The sequence below is a fragment of the Ipomoea nil genome, unplaced genomic scaffold (assembly GCF_001879475.1).
Source record: "Ipomoea nil cultivar Tokyo-kokei standard unplaced genomic scaffold, Asagao_1.1 scaffold1421, whole genome shotgun sequence".
Taxonomy (NCBI): Eukaryota; Viridiplantae; Streptophyta; class Magnoliopsida; order Solanales; family Convolvulaceae; genus Ipomoea; species Ipomoea nil.
Window position 1 is genome coordinate 1,313,055 of NW_017617849.1, and position 15,319 is coordinate 1,328,373.

Here is a 15,319-nt window from a genome sequence, read left to right on the forward strand (position 1 = left end):
GAGGCTTAATCTCAACAGAGTTTGTGAAGACATGAGAACAATTAGGAGATCTTTTTACAAAAGACATGAATGGACCTCGATTAGATTACCTATGTAACAACTTAGACATGATCAATATCTATGCTGCAACTTGATGAGAAGTGTTAAGACATTATATGGTAGGAATATATTTAACATGATCATTAAAATTCTGTACATATTCTTAGAGATTTATTTCTGATCTTTACCTTAGTATGTATATTCTTGGAGTTCTCCATTTGACATTGTATATTATATTTCATTAATCTTCTCATATTCTAATCTCTTATTTCATTATCTCATAGCATTTTTCTTAATAATGATGTATGTGTGGAAGAGGTTGAACGAGTGAAGTTATCTACTTTTCTCCCCTCAAGCCCTTCAAACGACCCTGGACTGTGTCAGCAAATTAAAGTTGACATTGACCAGACTAACTGCGTCTCGGATACGCTTAACCATTAGCGCGTCATCCAAACTCCAAAGTTTATTGAGTCTCCTACCCGCGAAAAGATGGTGGTCGTTGACTGTGGAGACGGTTAATGGTTTTGTGTTGGATTTGTTATGTTGCCACCTTCGCCACCTACTAACACCGCACCACCGCCACTGCCCATAACTACCAACATCTTTATTCAGCTACCATCACTCTTTCACCATTACAAAAAGTAAAAATTAAAAGGAAAAAAGAGATCTTTTTTCTTTCTTTTTTTATTCAATATTCTCTTTGGTTTGGAAGGGTCTCTTGAATCTCTGTCAAGAAGCCTGCTGAACTGCCAACGAAGAGGCGCGGTGATCTGGGCCCCCCATTCTTGATTCTTCTTCTGATCTGGGCTCAGGAGTTGCAGCTAATTGCTGGGATTGGAGTCTCTGTGTATTGTTCTTGTAGATACTTTCAGTAATGTGGAAGGACCTTGGAGATTCTGCTACTGATTCATTCTATGAGGTCCGGCCTCAATGCACGGATGTTCCCAAAACCAAGTTTAGAGTCAAGGTTTGCATTTTCCTTTCCAAGAATTAATTAAGAACTGAGATTGAAGAACTTGTATAAAAACAATTGAGGTTTATAGATCATGCCTTCACAAGTTCAGAGTTCTCATAATCTGAAAAAAGTGTTTGGTCTGTAACAATTGCATCATATGGGAACTTTTCTGGTTTTAGGGGACAATTAATTTCATTTTTGGCTATCATGAAGTTTTTTGCTTTGGTTAGTAAAATGTTAAATTTTGTGTTGAGTTATAGTAAGGCAAATTGTTTGTAATTTATTTTCTTTTGCACACTGCTGTGAACTTTAAGCTAATTTTGCAAAAAAAGAGAGCGGAGTTGATTCCTTGTATACCACTCCGGACTTAGCTTAATTTGGGGAGAAAGGGAATTATTTACTAAAAACAGAAGTAAAGTGAGCATGACGAAACACTGATCGGACCATGATTTTAGAAGTTAGGGTCTTTCTCTCTTTGAAGGAGAGTTCATTGATTGGTCTATTTGTAACTTTTTATTAATAGATGTGTCCTTATTGAGAATCAAAATTTCACAATTTGGTAAAGCCTATCTCACAATCTTGGAAGTGCACACTCGACAAAATTATGAAAATATGCACATGTTTGAAACCTGAAATATGAGAACCCTTTCTATTAAATGGATAAATTTTATCTTTTAGATTCTAGAAACTATGTATTTATGCAGATGTCATCTTTGGAATCGGATCTATCGGTATCCTCACTTTTTTACTAGGATAATAAACATTAGGAAGGCCATGGCAAGTGAATCAATTTGTGTGAACCCTTAGTTGAATGATTTCACGGTACTATTAATAAGGTGTTCTCTTTTTTTTTTTCGGATAAATATAATATATATTGGACGATGTGTGTCTGGAAAATCATCTGAATCCCGTTGTGGTAGTTTATAAGCTTTCGTTATTGCATATATCTTTTCCCACTGGCTTTGTTTATTATTCTACATTGCTCTACTGAAGCTATCTATATCTACTTGTTCAGGCTGGGAAAACCCTAAGTTCAAGGAGATGGGAAGCTTCATTTACTCCAGAAGGTTATCTCAATATTGGCAAAATACTTAGAAGAATTTATCGTGGGGTGAGTTTTAGATCATGGTTAGGAAATTGTTTCAGATTTATTCTGGAAAAAAAATATTGGTAAATACATTTTGTTTGATTTTAACAATTCTTCTAGAGTGCATCAAGTTAGCATTATATTTACTATCAATATTTGTGACTACATAGGGGATACATCCCTCAATTAGAGGTGAAGTTTGGGAATTTTTACTGGGTTGTTATGATCCAAAAAGCACTTTTGGAGAACGAGATCAGATAAGACAACGTCGGAGGTACACTGTCTTCCTTACAATTTTGCCTTGGAGGGAATTATTTACTGTTTACCATACAAAGGGATTTTTGACTTTTTGACTATTCTTAATTCCATTCGATCTAATTCTCTTGGGGAATGTTGAATAAATAGCTTCCACTTTTAGCAAAGAAAGATAGATGCTTGAACCTTAATTTTGTGTGTGTGTGTATTAAGCCTTTTATCATGGGATTTTGAACATGATTTATTCTTGTGTTTGCTATTTTCTGGCATTGAATGGATTGAAGGATCTGAAATGTAAAAGTAGATGCTAAAGTCTTCTAACATAGTGGAATTCTTGGCTGCAATGTTAAAAGATTTCACGAGTTTCAAATCTGTTACTGTTGTCGTAATTTGTTAGTTAGTGCAATTTTCTTGTGTCTGTTTCCAGGGAGCAGTATGCGGTATTGAAAGAAGAATGCCGCCAAAATTTTTCCATGATTGGAAGTGGCAGATTTATTACTGCACCTGTAATCACAGAGGATGGTTATCCTATTCAAGATCCTTTAGTGCTTCAAGAGGCAAATAAGGCCCAAAGGCCAACCGAGAATGGTAGGGGTGGAGATTTCATGCTCTGCTTTTTTTTTTTTTGGTCATGCCATGAGGTGTTCTGAGCAGGCCCTAACTGTATGAGGCACCTTTAAGCCTGTACCATACTCAGACTAATCCCCATTTGCACCGGGCCGGCCCAATTAAGGGGCAAAGTGCTGGCCAGATTGGTTTTTCCATACGAGAGGGGGTTCGAACTCCTGACCTCTCTTAAGGGATGAGAGTGCACGGCCACTCACGCCAACCAAGCTGGTTTCATGCTCTGCTTTTGATGTGTGTATAGCTTCTAGTCGATATTTTGTGGATGTGTGTGCACTTTCAGTGACTTGATTTTTAAATTTTTTTAAAATATATCTGAAAGGGTTGGAGATGGAACCAGTGACCACCTATATTGAGTCACAAGCTTATCCCTCTCGACCAGAAGGTCTTTGGCACTTGCAGTGATTTGATGCTAATGCTTTTAACCTTGAAATTCAGGTTCTTTGAATGACCCAGAAGTGGTGAAGGAAACAGATCAAAGAATAGTTGAGTGGAAACTCACATTGCATCAGATAGGTTGTTTTTCTGCAAATATAATATGATTTCTTGTTTTGTCTTCCCCTTTCTACTCATTAAGTATTTATCTAGGTTCAAGTTCTCCTCCCACTCTTCTGCCCATTTCATTTTAACTATTTATTTGATTTGCAATTCAAGAATGATCGATATACTACTTATGAAATCATTCTTACAGCTTATTTCTTTTCTTTCCTTAATTGATGGTGTCTTTGGTTATGTCTTGTAACATTTCATTGTCGGATTAATATCTATGATAGGTCTTGATGTTTTTCGGACGGATAGGACACTAATATTCTATGAGAAACAAGAGAATCTTGCAAAACTTTGGGATATTCTGGCCGTTTATGCCTGGTTTGACAAAGATATTGGCTACTGTCAAGGTGTGTCTACCAACTCTTGCAATATTTTCTTCACCTTTGCCCCTCAATTATTGTCCAAAGAGTGTTATTGCACATACCCGATTCAATTTTGTGAGCACAGAGAGTGTCTTTTATGGTTTTTGCAATTTCTAGTTGTTTTAAAGATATATACTCTGCCAAAGACCTTGTTGTCAAGCGGCATAACTGTGGTCACAGGTTCGAACCCCAGTGGGGGCATTGAATCTTTGTGCTTCAGTAGGTTGAGAAAGTATGTATGAATAGATACTACATTGTAACAGAGTCAGTAGTACTCCCCAAAAAAAAAAAAAAAAAAAAGATCATATACTCTATGCATATTCTCAACGAGAAGAGTCTAGCTAAATAACATGATGTGTATTAGTTTAAACTGCTTGTATCTCAGTCGTTAAACATATTGTTAGTGGATAAAATTCTACCCGTAAACTTAGTATTCATTTCTACAAGTATTTTAATTCGCATGTTTATATATGTTATTGTTGCTGCTAAGTTTGACCTTAAATATGGTGAGCAGGTATGAGTGACCTTTGCTCCCCCATGATCATTCTTCTTGAAGATGAAGGGGATGCGTTTTGGTGCTTCCAACACTTGATGCGTAGACTGGTAGGTATAAGTACATGCATTTTACATTCTTTGACAAACGGTTAACGCCAATGAGTTTTCCCATGTACTGTATGGCTTAATGGCGCTAGAAGCCTTTCTCTTGGTAGCCATAATTGGAAAGTAAAGTAATTATCTGAAGCTCAATTGCTACCATTAGAAACTTCAAGTTCTCGTTAGTTGAATAGCTATCGATCCTATTGGATGTTCTATATGGTCGTTCTTGTTATTAGAAAAACACTTTTAGTTGCTTATGTGTGTGGTTATTGGGAATTTTGAAGCGAGGAAATTTCAAATGCACTGAAAGATCTGTGGGAGTAGAAATGCAGCTTAGTAATCTGGCCACAGTTACCCAAGTTATTGATCCTAAACTCCATAAGCACTTAGGTATGCATTTCTCTAAATGTTTTCGTGTTTTTTTCTTTATAATTCTTAAAATTTTCTTTTTGGCTGCTGCAGAGACCTTAGGTGGAGGTGATTATCTGTTTGCCTTCAGAATGCTTATGGTTTTGTTCCGTCGTGAATTTTCTTTTGGCGATTCATTGTTTCTATGGGAGGTAAGATTGAATCTCTTTTCCAATTCCATTAGTAATGGAAATCTGGCGGTTTTCATTCATTCATTCTTTGCTTGGTCGATGTTGAACAGATGATGTGGGCGCTAGAGTACGATCCAACGCTGTTCTTGCTGTATGAAGATCCTGAATCATCATCTAACGAAAAATCTGAAGGATCAAAAGGGAAAACAAAGACAAAAAGCGAGTATGGGAAATACGAGAGAGCATACATGAAAAATGCAGGAAAAAATAATTCAGTGGCTCCCCTCCCGCTCTCTGTTTTCCTTGTTGCCAGTGTCCTCAAAGAAAAAAGCCCCAAGCTGTTGGCAGAGGCTCGGGGACTGGACGACGTTGTTAAGGTTAGCTTCGTGTGTGTTATCTCACATTAAACGCAGTAAACGTTTACCACATAACACTCGTGTCATTCCTGCAGTTGGTATATATATATATTGTCCATTGTAGTATTTTTTCTGTATGTGAATTGATCCATCCTAACATGGGATTCATATTTCGTCATCATTTTGCAGATACTAAATGACACAACGGGCAACCTAGACGCGAAAAAAGCATGCAATGGCGCGCTCAAACTTCACAAGAAATACCTTAAAAAGGTGAAGTAGATCAGATGTGGAAGGAATTCTGATTGTGAAATAAACACAGAAACATGAACCTAATACTGGAAATCTTTAGAAATGGTACATAGCAAAATCTTCTTGTTTTTTTTTTTTTCTTTTTAATATTATGGATAAAGTTTTTACAATGTATTTGCATCAACTATTGTATTTTACTATTTTTGTATATGAGATGAATCATAACACACACACACACGTAGTGTGAGTCAACTCTACATACCCGTTTTATGTTGTAATGCAAAGACCCTCCAATTGAAACGCTATGTTTAACTCCCACTGACCCTGTTTGGTGGTAAAATAATTAGTCTATAGGTCAATAATTAATATAAGTGTTTGGACAGTTATCAGCTAACACTTTCTATAATCAGTTAATGTTATTAATTAGTTATACTCTTTAATTAACTTAATTAACTAACAGCTAACCATTATCAGTTAACAACCATTGGGCCAATACCCCACATTTGTTAGCTAGGAATAGGGGTGTAAACGAGCCGAGCTCGAGCATGGGTTGGCTTGAGCTCGAGCTCGATAAACATGGTTCGGCTCGAGCTCGATCGAGCTCAAAAAATGATACTCGAGCTCGAGCAGCTCGATTGTTCAAGCTCGGGCTCGCTTTTGACCTATTTGTATTCATATTTCAATTAATAATAAACATTGTTTTATCCATACATAAATAACAAAAACTTTAAAAAATTTAAAAGTCCAAACTTCAATGTTTAAAGACTCCAAACACTCAAAACAAGTTTACAACTCCACTTTAATTACAAGTCAATAGTAGACATTGATCCTTACCATATATATAATATTTATCTATTTATTTAATTATAGATCGCGAGCGGCTCGACGAGCCACGAGCTTAGAATATTTGAGCTCGAGCTTGGCTCGTTTAATAAACGAGCCGTTCGAGTTCGACTCGAGCTCGATTTTGACCGAGCTCGAACAGAACTTTGACCGAGTGGCTCGCGAGCCGCTCAACTCATTTATACCCCTAGCTAGGAAGCCTGATTTTAGGCCTGAACGTAGGCAGTGGGTCTCTTCCTCTCTTCATGTTCTCTGTAATGTTCTGATTGATAATATGAATTAAAAACTTTTTTTTTTTTTTTTAACACTAAAGCCGACAGAAAGTAGGTACGATGAGCACAAGTACATTATAGAGTAGATGTGATGTGATAACCGACTAAAAATTTAAGGATATATTTATTCATTGATGTCCTTCATTTGATTACGCAGACCAACATACCCATGTCTTAAATCTAGTCTAGCATAATAATTAAAACCACTCGATCTGCTCCCTCTGTTTCTTCTAATGAATTAAGCATCCACTACCTCTGAATCATCAGCCGCAGCCATTATGAGCTGTGGGTGAATGCTTCCAACCTCATCACCATCAATAGCATTAGCCATTCCTAGAGATTTCAGTGCCAAATGCGCCGCCTTCTGCCCTGATACCATCATCGCTCCAAACGTCGGTCCCTGCATCACATCATCATCATTTTCAACTAAAAACATTAGATTTTGGGACAATCCAATCAAATTTATCAGTCCTTAGCTTTTAACTTTCTAATCACAAGATTGATTACTACTGAAAACTGAACTTTCTTAGTTTGAGCAGATCAGTTATAACACAGATTAAATCTTACCATTCTTGGTGCTCCATCGATTTCAGCGACCTCCATGCCGGTGACAATCATCCCCGGCACGATTTCTCTAGTCAGCCTTACGATTGCGTCCTCCGCCGTGTTCATATCCAAAGCTTTCATCCCGGGGACACTTTCAATCATGCCGATGCTCTTAAGCCTCTTGACTCCGGTGGCCCCGAAGGGGCCGTCGTGGCCGCAGGAGCTGACCACCACTTTGGCCTCCATCACGTTGGGGTCCATGCACGACTGCGTGTCGTGGTTCATGGACACCAGAGCCCAGTTGGTGACCACGCCGCCCACTCTCCCGCCCTTCACTATCAAGTCCTCCGCCGCCACCGCGTTGAACAGCTTCACGTTCGGCCTGCTTAGAAGCTTGCTCATGATGGTCGACGTGAAGAGCGCCGCGTGCTTTATCACCACGTAGTTGTCTTGCTCGTCGTACTCCACGCCCAGCTCGTCCAGGAACAGATGAGCCGGCTTGCGAACCACCATGGCGGAAAACAGCTGCCCGCCCAGCCATGCCCCCCCGCCAGGGCTCACCGATTGCTCTATTATCGCCACCTACACACGATTAGGTCAGGTCACTCAATTAAACTATAATGCACATAGTCAAACCACACTAAAAATTGAATTCAACCAATTAGCTAGTCTAACACATGAACTAGACTATAATGCACATAATCAAATCATACTAAAAATTGAATTCAACCAATTAGCTAGTCTAACACATGAACGTACCTGAACGTTAGGGTTCTTACTGAGCTCATAAGCGCAAGAGAGGCCAGCAGATCCAGCGCCAACAACAATGACATCGGTATCGGCGTAGGTGATCATGTCCGTCATGTACCGCCTGGTCATCTCCCGAGAAACAATGGACTCCTTGATGGGTTCGAACGTGAAGCTTTTGAGATCGTAAGGAGGAGGAGTGGAAGCAGAAGCAGAAGAAGCGGACATAGAGATAGCCATGTTTCTGGAAATGGGGGATTTAAGGGGTTGTGTAAAAGACCTTGCAGGTTGTGAAGAGACGGCAGGGGTTCCATGGAAGAAGGATTTATGAGCATCCAAGAAAGAGGTTTTGGATACTGAGGAAGAAGCGGCCAAGGTAGAAGCCATGGTTGCCATCAAATCAAAACTTGAGAGAATGGTTGGAGATTGAGTGGAAAGTAGAGTGTATTTAAGGAAGGAGATGAAGGTGAGGTGATTGAGAAAATATCTGATGGATGGCCTGGTCAGCAAGGACACGTGTCAAGGAGAGGATAGGAATTGAAGGGCTTAAAATGGTGAATCATGAAGGTGGTGAGTTTGTCCGGTTCTACGGGGCAAGGTGGATTCTCGAATCGTAACCATGGTCAGAAAGGAAATTCAAGCCGGTCGAGTTTAATTCAATGGTTCTGGTAGACAGAAATTCAAAATGAATTCTAATGTTATAATGGTTTTTGAAATTGGAGTAAAGAAAGAAATGCGTTTCTCAGAAACGCGTGTCATGAATATGATAGCATATTATCGTAAAATAAAATTTCTTGTGTAAATACATGGTATAATAGAATTGTATAATTCTTCCAAAAGGCTGAACCCCAACCCTAAAATAGAATTGTATAATTCATTATATAATATGATGGTATAAAACTAGTTATGGTATAATATGATCGTTCGTATCCAAGGTTTTCATCTCCATGGCCGGGCCGAAGACCAAGTCTCCTTCGTCTCCGGTCAGTCATGGAGGTTTTTTTTTTTTTTAAAAAAATTAAAATAATTATTTTATTTATATTTATTATAATCAAATTTAAAAAATTATTTTTAAATAAAGGAACCAACATGTCAACACATTAACAAGTAAACAAGTCATTTTAAATTAAATTGTATGAATTTGCATTGTTCAGGTATCTAATTGTAAATTTTTGAGTTCAATAGCTTAATTATAGTTTGATGTGTAGTTGGATGACCTATTTGACCTTTATTCTAAAAAAGAATGATATTGTTGTAGTATGGAATGAAATAATGTTTAGGAAAAATAAATCCTAAGAATGAATTGTTGGAAAAAATAGCTTAAAATGGCATATTAAGTGACTATTTTGTGGTACAATTATCAGTGGAGTTCACTCTCGATTTGGGTCGGGTCAAAGTGGATTCGTGTTCTTCGTAGTGGGATGAAGAGATCGGTATATGTTATGCTCAAAATGGATAATGGATAATGAGATATTGATTCTCAAAGTAGACCCATTTGAGTTGGAAAATGAAGAGAAAAGTGAACTTTTGTCCCACATTGGTTTGGAAATGGGATTTACCCCCCTTTTATACAAGAACTAACCCTTTTGGAGCTTGTAGAATTGTATAGCATAGAGGCTCTCTCGCTCAAATTCCAACTGAAAATGAGATTGGAAAGGCACGAGAGTCATCTGGAAAATGTTGAATGCTACCCTCCAAAAGCCTATTTTACACACAACAAGAAATTAAGGAATTCTAAGTACGTTTTTAGCTTGCAAAACTTTGCTTCTACTCTCTTTCTTTAAGCCAAATGTGTTCTTGTTTTGCTTTGTTTGCCGGGTTCTTTGTTTGGGTGCTTAAACAAAGAATCGCAACACGTTTTATCCTGAGAACAGGCCTATATAAAGAGAGGTAGGGCAGAAGTATTTTACACACAATAAGAAATTAAGGAATTCTTAGTACGTTTTTAGCTTGCAAAACTTTGCTTCTACTCTCTTTCTTTAAGTCAAATGTGTTCTTGTTTTGCTTTGTTTGCCGGGTTCTTTGTTTGGGTGCTTAAACAAAGAATCGCAACACGTTTTATCCTGAAAAACCTAGGCTGCAACGCTCCTAGCACTTGTGAGATGTAGCAAATAAGCTTTTAAGAAAACGAACAATTTGTTTAAACTTGTGCTAACTTCTACTCAAATTTTTCCGCCTTATTACCCAACATGAATTCTCAAAAAAAAAAAAATAATAATAATAATAATAATAATAATAATAATAATAATAATGAATGATAGCTAATCAATCAATTAGTCATGTATTCTGCGTGTATGGGTAGTTGTTAGTAAATAGAGAAAAGTGCATTGAGATTATTGCTTATCATTGTTTTGTCCACTACGCAAAAACTTGCCATATTTTATCTACTTTTTAAAAAAAGTTTCCAACCCAAGTTATGAGTCTACCGGGCATGCAGGCTTCACTTTTTGGTGTACCAAACAATCTCGTGATGGAAAGAGCATCCATTCATATCTTGTTTTTTAGGCTGAAAAGTGTGATGGGAAGAGCATCCATTCATCATCTTTTGTCGCTTTCAACTTAATTGCCCTTTCTTTCTAACAAAATATCTGCATTGCTTTTATTGGAATTGTATGTATCCTGTAAGCTTAAATTTGAATTATTTTGAATCGGAACCGTCCAAGGTAATCACTATTCACTAACATTCTTTTTTTTTTTTTTTTTTTTGATATAACTACTGACTAACATTCTTGGCACCATAAAAGCAACTTATGGAAGCTGGGTTTTATTTGATGATATGATACAACAACTACGAACAACGATTATCCAAATATACTTGTTTATACAAATTTTATAATAACGTAAACACACAAATAGAGTACTAATTATCATTATAAAATCCTCAACTGTTAATGATTGTTTCTCATATAAACGCCAATTTATATTATGAACTAAATTTACATAATATTGTAGATGAACTAAACAACGAGGTACAAAATTTCATAACGCAAGACTTAAAAAATCACCATAAAACACATACACATGTTATATATTTATTTACTTTTCAAATCTGATTTAGATACATAATTTGTGTTCATAGGCACAGAATTTTATACACATAACACAAAAATTCATAACATAAGAGCATCCTCAATAGTTGAGGATTTTATCCCACATTTTTGTGGGCCCCAACATCCACCTCATCATCCACTATCTAATTCAATCACAAAATCTCTTCTTCCCATTAGTTTTAAACTTTTTCACAACTTTTGGTGGACCCACCATTTTATCTCCATATTTTAATTATTTCTTTATTTATTTGATTTATAATTTTATAATAAAATAAATGAATAGTAAAAATTGCAAGCTTTCATTTCCAAAATTACAATTAAAATAAACATAGTAAATAAAATAAAAAATAAAAATTAGGAGTAAAATGTGTGAAAGATGTTCTATTTAATTTTTTTGAGAATAAAATAATAATTATTAACCAAAAAAAAACACTATTGTGTGCCGTTGCAAATTGCAACGGGAAAACACAAAATGGCCGAAAATGGCCAAAGTAACTAATTTCAGAGTGGCCGCCAGTTCTGAAACGCCCTGGCGGGCGCATGTAATACACGCGCCCGCTAGGCTGAAGGGTGAGACGCACCTGCGTGTCTCACCCTTTATTTATTTATTTATTTTTTTAAAATTTCTGACATGAGTTCTCCTCTTGCAGGAGAAAAATGTGATGAAATTTTGCCTTTCCTATTTGTCAAAATCCAACCCAAACTAATTTTACTGTTCTAAAATGTGGCAAGATTCCCTTATTGGGATGCCCTAAGACACAACTACTAATTTGTTTCAAATACAGAATTTATACTCCTAATAAAGTACTCCATAAGGAAAAAATATATTTAACTAAGGGCGTGTTTGGTTCGCACATAGGAATCGAAATTGGAATGGGTATCAAATACTTGGTAATGAATTTTGGTGAAAGTATTTAACATGTTTGGTAGTATGGTGGAATGAGAATGGTTACTAATAGTAGTGCTTGAAAATGAATAAGGGAATGAAACCCTTATTCTATTTGGGTATGGGTTTTTTAATTGATGGGGTATTCGAAACTCATAGTGGTGTTCTAAAAACCTATCAACCAAACAACAACAATCACTTTCATACCCATAGGAAAACCCACCAACCAAACACACCCTAATAAATAATAATAAACATAATAGGCAAATTTAGACATGGCGTATATATTAAAGCTAGCATATCCTGGTTCACAGTTGTGATTTGTGTTTAGACTCTGACCCTGTACACATTTTTATACCATAATTTCCATGCGAAAATCTATTTTAGATTTTTAGCCAACAATTACAAAAAAAAAAAAAAAAAAAAAAAAAAAAAAAAAAAAAAACAAAGTTAATCGACAACCAATCTTTCTCCAACGACAAGAAGATGGTAGGTATCATCATTACTTGCAAATAGACGAAGAGAATAATATCCCATAACACAAACACGCTGTCCAATAGGTAAACAACACAACTTTTTCCAAATCACTAGAACACCAAAATGTAACTATTATTCAGATAGGAGTTTTCAGCACAAAGAAAACAAATGGTAACTAGGATGCTGATGGCGGTCAGATCAGAAACCATGAATTTTGATGTGTTCCTTCTTCACAATTCCAGCCTGTTTCCAATTTCAAGGAACTTATCAGTTGAAGAAATTTATGATAGAGTCGGGAAAAAAGCCACAACCCCAAACCCCAAATCAAACCATTCATCAAAGCTCCTTATGATATGCACAAGTGATAAAGAACTAAACAAATGAATGAGAAGAGCATCAGAATTCTCATCAGCCTGTGATTACACCTTCAAAAACAGCAGGTAATCAGAGAACTAATTTTCACAAGACTGGATTGCCCTCAGACAAGCCAAATGAGTGTAAAGTAACTAATAGTAATGAACCATGTGCCTGAACTAATGATGGTTGCCTAGCCTAACTGACCACCTTGTCCCTCAAGAGCATGTACTATATCCGCAAGCATTATCTAAGTCATTGAAGATTACCTGGACAAGGAAGGTAGACACATTCTTCCGCTGGTCACCTTGAAGTTGAATAACCTAAAAAAAAAAAATGTTCATAAGGTTGATTAGCAACAACACTGAGATCATTATTATTACTTATGCTGATCAAGAATATATATATATATATATATATATATATATATATATATAATCAAACAAATTACATAAATATTAGTGCACCTGGCCTAGTTCAGGGTCCTGAACAACGGTTCCATTGCAGCAAAATTCTTTCTTAAGGTCCTTCAATATTTTATTATAGCTGAATTCTTTCTTCAACCCCTGCACAGTTGTCAAGCTTTTCCTACCATTTCGCTGCTGAACACGAATGTGCACATAATCTTTTGACCCAGCACCAGAATTTTCAGCATTTCCCTCGGCAAAAGGATCTGAGCGGAAAAAAAAAAAGCACCAATATGTCAAGCACATATAATGTAAAAAAAAATAAGAGTATCACTTAAAACTCAATGTGGCATTGGTGGCAATATAAATAACATAGAATAGTATCCTTATTACTCTTTTACTCAACTTGATACCACCGAAGTCTATACTGTCCATTCTAAAATTACGTGAACAATTAATACTCGGTATATATTTTTCACCAAATACAGTTTAAGTTCTTAAATGCAAAAGTTTTTGCCACAACAAATGGATATGGGAGTAAAGAAGACTGTACCAAAAGTGGAGGGAATCTGGAGGTCGAGATCGGACATGAAAATTGGCTGATAACTGAAAGGCGCTACACACACAAACAAATCTCCTGAGCTAATCTTGGATTCTCAGGCCTAGAAAGAAAGGGAAAATTTTGCATCAGTATTTTCAGAAGCAAAAATTATCCAAATTCACATGCATATACAAACTATGAAACAAATTTGAGAAAACAATAAATAGATTGGAATTGCAAATAAACTAATCAAATTTATTAGTTACACAACATAAAGTAATGATCTGTATAGCCTCACTAACATCCACGCCATAAACCATGACATAGAACAAAATTTTGAAGGTTCACACATAAATTAGGGTTGACGTGCTGGAAAGAAAGTAAAAAACTCACAAAATAACCTATATATCAATCTAAATACACAGCAGACCCCTCTCCTAGAACACACACAAAAGAAAACCCAAAGAGCAGAAAATCGGAATATACGTTGAGTCCGGATTAAAAAGCAGTTTTAGACCTTCAATTTCACAACCTCACACACAATTAAACCCAAATAACTGAATCAATCAGGGAAAAAACTGCGTCAAATAAACACAGGAGCTACCAGTTACATATACGAAGAAGTTTCATTCCACTTACTATATAAAAAAAAATAAAAAATAAAAAAAAATAAAAAATAAAAAAGAGAGAGAGAATAGCGGCTTTAAGATCAGATCGAAAATGAAATAAATAAATATTTAAACATCGATGTATCAAAACTGAAATCCAGTTAGGAAATTGAAGGCAATAAACCCAAATCAAAACCGACGGCAAACAAAATCATGAAAACTATCAGACAAAAAAGAAAATCATTAGCACGCAGAAGAAATTGAAATTACATCCGATATCTAAAGCGAAACATAACCGATCGTTCTAGGAAATTAGTGAATCGAACAGAAAGTTTAATTAAACTCGGATCCGCTAAGATCCATCCGTATGCGTACCTGATCGGGACGTAGGGTTCGGTGGGGAGGGAGAGATGGCGGAGAGTGACGATGGAGCAGACCCTAGATCCGGATAAGGCTGAGAGAGAAAAGTAGTGTGAAACGCCCACCGATTGCTACTTGCTACGTGTGCTGGTTTAAGCTGCATCGATATACTGTAAAACGCCATTGTGAGTAATTATACGCTGCATGATGGAGCAGCTTGCATACGTGCTCTTTCTCATTTTTATTGGACATTTTAAGTAGATGGCTAATTGTGACAAACAAGGTAAAAAAATTTACAACACAAGATAAACTCAAATCAAAATAAATGAACAAATAAATAAATAATGTAAGTGTATAAAGTAAAGATCACCATATTTAACTTAATTCAAAAGAAACAAAAACTCCCGTTTACACAAAATTTATCTATTTAAACAAGCAATTATCTTGAAATAAGTCTTGTATAAGATCGTTTTATTGTAAGACGATATAAAAGTATTACACTTCAACTAAAAAGTATTATATGTTTCACGTGAAAATAATCTAATACAAGACTTACTCTTTATTTACTTACTCCTTATATTGGGATCCCTCAACTTAAATTTATTTTTATTTT

General features: G+C 36.1%; 3 protein-coding genes across 5 annotated transcripts; 1 reads left to right on the top strand and 2 right to left on the bottom strand.

Annotated features, from left to right (window-relative positions):
* Positions 1-485: 485 nt before the first annotated feature.
* Positions 486-5,909, top strand: LOC109187906 (small G protein signaling modulator 1-like). Of its 2 annotated transcripts, XM_019338308.1 has the most exons (11): positions 493-1,006; positions 2,010-2,105; positions 2,252-2,355; positions 2,764-2,924; positions 3,399-3,476; positions 3,734-3,856; positions 4,386-4,474; positions 4,753-4,858; positions 4,931-5,028; positions 5,118-5,384; positions 5,553-5,909. In XM_019338308.1, exons 1-11 carry the CDS (start codon positions 914-916, stop codon positions 5,643-5,645), a joined length of 1,308 nt encoding a protein of 435 aa, XP_019193853.1. In that variant the 5' UTR covers positions 493-913; the 3' UTR covers positions 5,646-5,909. The 2 variants fall into 2 exon arrangements, with proteins under 2 accessions (XP_019193852.1, XP_019193853.1); XM_019338307.1 differs by having other exon boundaries at positions 486-1,006; positions 4,753-5,028.
* A 919-nt stretch (positions 5,910-6,828) lies between these two features.
* LOC109187908 (thiamine thiazole synthase, chloroplastic-like) lies at positions 6,829-8,463 on the bottom strand. Its single transcript, XM_019338313.1, has 3 exons — positions 8,036-8,463; positions 7,298-7,858; positions 6,829-7,130 (listed from the first exon to the last, which is right to left on the bottom strand). The coding sequence occupies exons 1-3, from the start codon at positions 8,417-8,419 to the stop codon at positions 6,969-6,971; spliced, it is 1,107 nt and encodes a 368-aa protein (XP_019193858.1). The 5' UTR covers positions 8,420-8,463; the 3' UTR covers positions 6,829-6,968.
* A 3,946-nt stretch (positions 8,464-12,409) lies between these two features.
* Positions 12,410-14,859, bottom strand: LOC109187909 (protein translation factor SUI1 homolog). 2 transcript variants are annotated; one of them, XM_019338315.1, is made up of 5 exons: positions 14,788-14,859; positions 13,751-13,861; positions 13,258-13,463; positions 13,060-13,113; positions 12,410-12,679 (listed from the first exon to the last, which is right to left on the bottom strand). In XM_019338315.1, the coding sequence occupies exons 2-5, from the start codon at positions 13,785-13,787 to the stop codon at positions 12,635-12,637; spliced, it is 342 nt and encodes a 113-aa protein (XP_019193860.1). In that variant the 5' UTR covers positions 13,788-13,861; positions 14,788-14,859; the 3' UTR covers positions 12,410-12,634. The 2 variants fall into 2 exon arrangements, with proteins under 2 accessions (XP_019193860.1, XP_019193859.1); XM_019338314.1 differs by having other exon boundaries at positions 13,751-13,859; positions 14,722-14,856.
* Between the last annotated feature and the right edge of the window lie 460 nt (positions 14,860-15,319).